This window comes from Brassica napus, chromosome C5 (genome assembly GCF_020379485.1).
Source record: "Brassica napus cultivar Da-Ae chromosome C5, Da-Ae, whole genome shotgun sequence".
Taxonomy (NCBI): Eukaryota; Viridiplantae; Streptophyta; class Magnoliopsida; order Brassicales; family Brassicaceae; genus Brassica; species Brassica napus.
In genome coordinates, this window is record NC_063448.1 from 27,454,777 (window position 1) to 27,457,775 (window position 2,999).

The 2,999-nt window shown below is 49.3% G+C and overlaps 1 protein-coding gene across 1 annotated transcript; it reads right to left on the bottom strand.

Annotated features, from left to right (window-relative positions):
- Positions 1-292: 292 nt before the first annotated feature.
- Positions 293-1,672, bottom strand: LOC106404108. Its single transcript, XM_013844860.1, has one exon. The coding sequence runs from the start codon at positions 1,670-1,672 to the stop codon at positions 293-295; it is 1,380 nt and encodes a 459-aa protein (XP_013700314.1).
- Positions 1,673-2,999: the final 1,327 nt, after the last annotated feature.

Below are 2,999 nucleotides of genomic sequence, written 5' to 3' on the forward strand. Positions count from 1 at the left end.
ATCGCGAAGATCGATGACTCGGGGCCTGAGATAGGATCGAGCACTGGAGTCCTCGACCTTTCTGGCCTTGGACTCTTCAATGATTGAGCGGAGATCGTCGTTAAAGTCGCGGATGCGATCGGTTGTCTGCGACTTTCACCTGAGCTTGTTCCTCAAGTCGTTTGATCCTTCTGGTCCGACGTTCTCGTTCGGTCGCTTGCTGGAGTACTCGTGCGAGTTGTGGACCTGTTTGTCCTCTTCTTCATCTGAGGAGGGACTTGGTCGTGCGAGGATGACTTGGACACGTCGACGATTACGAGGTTGCTCTTCTTCGACTTGTGCTTCGCTTGTCATCCTCTGTGCGCTTTGGCTGAGTTCCAGACTTATCTTGATTCTTCTGAGCTTTCTTTTCTTTGTTCTTGCTCCAGCTCTTGGTGTTGTTTGGCCTGGGCTTGGGAAGCTCGATGTTGGCTGTTCCGTTTTCGTAGGATGAGAAGAGGGCATCGACCAGATGCATGCAGTTCCTCGTGTCGTGCGCCTTGGACTTATGGTAGCTGCACCATAGGTTTGGCTCGGCCAGGCTAGGACTCGAAGTTGAAGGTGCCGAAGAGGATTGCGGCCTCTCGTCGTTCTCCCAGACGTTCCAACCTTTCTCGCGTACGACGACAATCGATCCCGGGGACGGATTTTTGTCTTCGACCACATAGACGAAGCTCTTTGGATGGTTAGACTTGTTGCCTGAGGCGTGATGTCGAGGTTCTTGGCGTGCCTCAGGAGCTTTTGGAGCAGTCGCCGGTTTAGCGGCTGTGTTCAGTTTCTTGAGTATCGCTGCTGTATCTTCTTCCATTCGGATGAAGTTGTTCGACCTCGCGATAGCGTCCTGGAGCGAAGTGGTGGGGTTTCTGTAGAGATCCTCGCGAAATAGGGACTTGAAGTAGAGGGTATTCATCAGCGCGTCGACGGCGACGCTGTCTGGAATTTGCACCTTCGAGGCGACCGTTTTGAATTTTTCCATGAAGTCACGGAGGCTTTGGTTCGCCCCTTGAGATAGATTCCAAAGGTCAGATAAGGTCGCTCCTTGTCTCGTAAACATAATGTACTGCTTGAGGAATGCAGTCGTCAGGTCGTGAAAGTCGTGGATGGAGTCTCGCTCCAATCCAGTGAACCACCCGAGGGCTGGTCCTTGAAGACTTTCGACGAAGAGGCGACAATAGCCAGCGTCTCTTTCCTCTTCGGAGAAGTTAGTTCGACCCATCGCGCTGTTGAAAGCAGTGATGTGGTCGGTTGGGTCTGCCTTTCCGGCGTATGTCGGAAGGCGGATTTTCTCGGCTGGTCGGTACCGAACGTCGGTGACTCGCCGGGAAAAAGGGGTTTTTAGGGTTTCGGCCATGACGCGTTCGATCAGCGGCGCTGCAGTAGGCCCTTCGAGCATTCGGTCTTTCATGTCCAGGAACGACTGCTTAAGCTCAGCGAGTTCCCGGACGGTGACGAGGTCTACGCCACCGGGTGTTTGAACCTGGGCGGCGTTTGTGTTCGTCGTGTTTTCTGCGCCGGCTGTTCGGTAAGTGTCGAACAGCTGTTTTCGGACCGTCGAGGCCGGATCTCCTGAGTTTCCGGCCAAAGGAGCCAAGATGGCGGCGATGGCGGCGAGTTGTTCGTTCGTCGCCTTCTGGACGGCGTCTTGCTGTGCCATCCTCTCGAGTATGGTATCTGCGAAGGCCGCTGCTGTCAGAGCGTCTCCAGTCCTAGGTGTCTCGTCGTCGGACGGCGAGTCAGGTCGAGCAATGATATTTGCTGACGCTACTCTGTCTGCCCCACGGTGGACGCCAACTGTTTGAACCGAGACTGTCGATAAACTAGTAAAGAGAAAGGACGAGTTCTCCTCGGTGGTCAAGACAAAGACGTGTTTTATTAGATCAATGAGTCGAAACAGTGTTACAAAAGGGGGAGAGAACAAAGGAATTAGTCCGGCGAAAGCTGGTTCGTCGGACCGAACAAGTCGGCGAGAAGTCAGATATGAAACCCTAAATCTAGCCGAAAGTGAGTGTAATAGTTTGCGGATCCCCTCTTTGTTGCCTTTTCTCCTCCTTTTATAGACACATGCTCGTTAACCTAATGTGCTCTGTCCTGACAGGCCTCCTCGAGTGGTTGGCCGAGGTGTCGGGCCGCTGACTCGAGTCATCGAGCCGACGACTTTCGGTTGGTCGTCTCACCGATCAAAAGCAGTCTAAAGCCGAGTCGATCACCGGCTCGCAAGTCGACGAGCCGACTTTCTTTGTTGTGATCATGTGTCTGGATAATTGTCTTGTGAGCCTTTTGGGAGGGCTAGGCCCATACCCAACAATCCATGTTACAGAAAAAACATCAAGAGAATCCAAATTTTTTGAAGGATATAATGATCTATAAATAAAGTAGAAGGCTTGCTCGACAATGTATAAAACTGAGTGCTTGCCGATGTGGTTGTGTGAAATACCAACACACTCAGCTGTTTCACACATCTTAGTGAGTCCAAAGAAACTCTGGATTCTGTTGTGACTCAGATTTAGGCAAGAGATGCCTCCAATCCTTAGGAAAAACACAGAGACTTTATAAGCAAAAGAATTCAAATCTAAAGTGAATTTTCTATTATTGGATTGGGTATTTATTATATTGAATCTGAAATCAATTAAAATCCATTGTTATTCAGTATCCATTGAGTTTTATTAGAATTTGGTTTCATTGGAATTGGATGTAATTTTCAATATCCATTGGTGTAACCAATCCTATTCAACTGTAAATCCGCTGAGTTGATGTCTATTGATTGGTTACAAAGCTATGCCACGTCGTACCACAATAGGAGGCAATGCACTTATCTCTTGATTCTGTTGTGACTCATAACACCGTACCACAATAGGAAGATTAAGACTACAAGTTATATTATATAATGTCATTTGATTGGTTACAAAGCTATGCCAGGTCTGGAAGGTTCAAGTTGTGGTACGGTGTTATGACTAGGAGGAGGTTGGTGGAATGAATCAAAC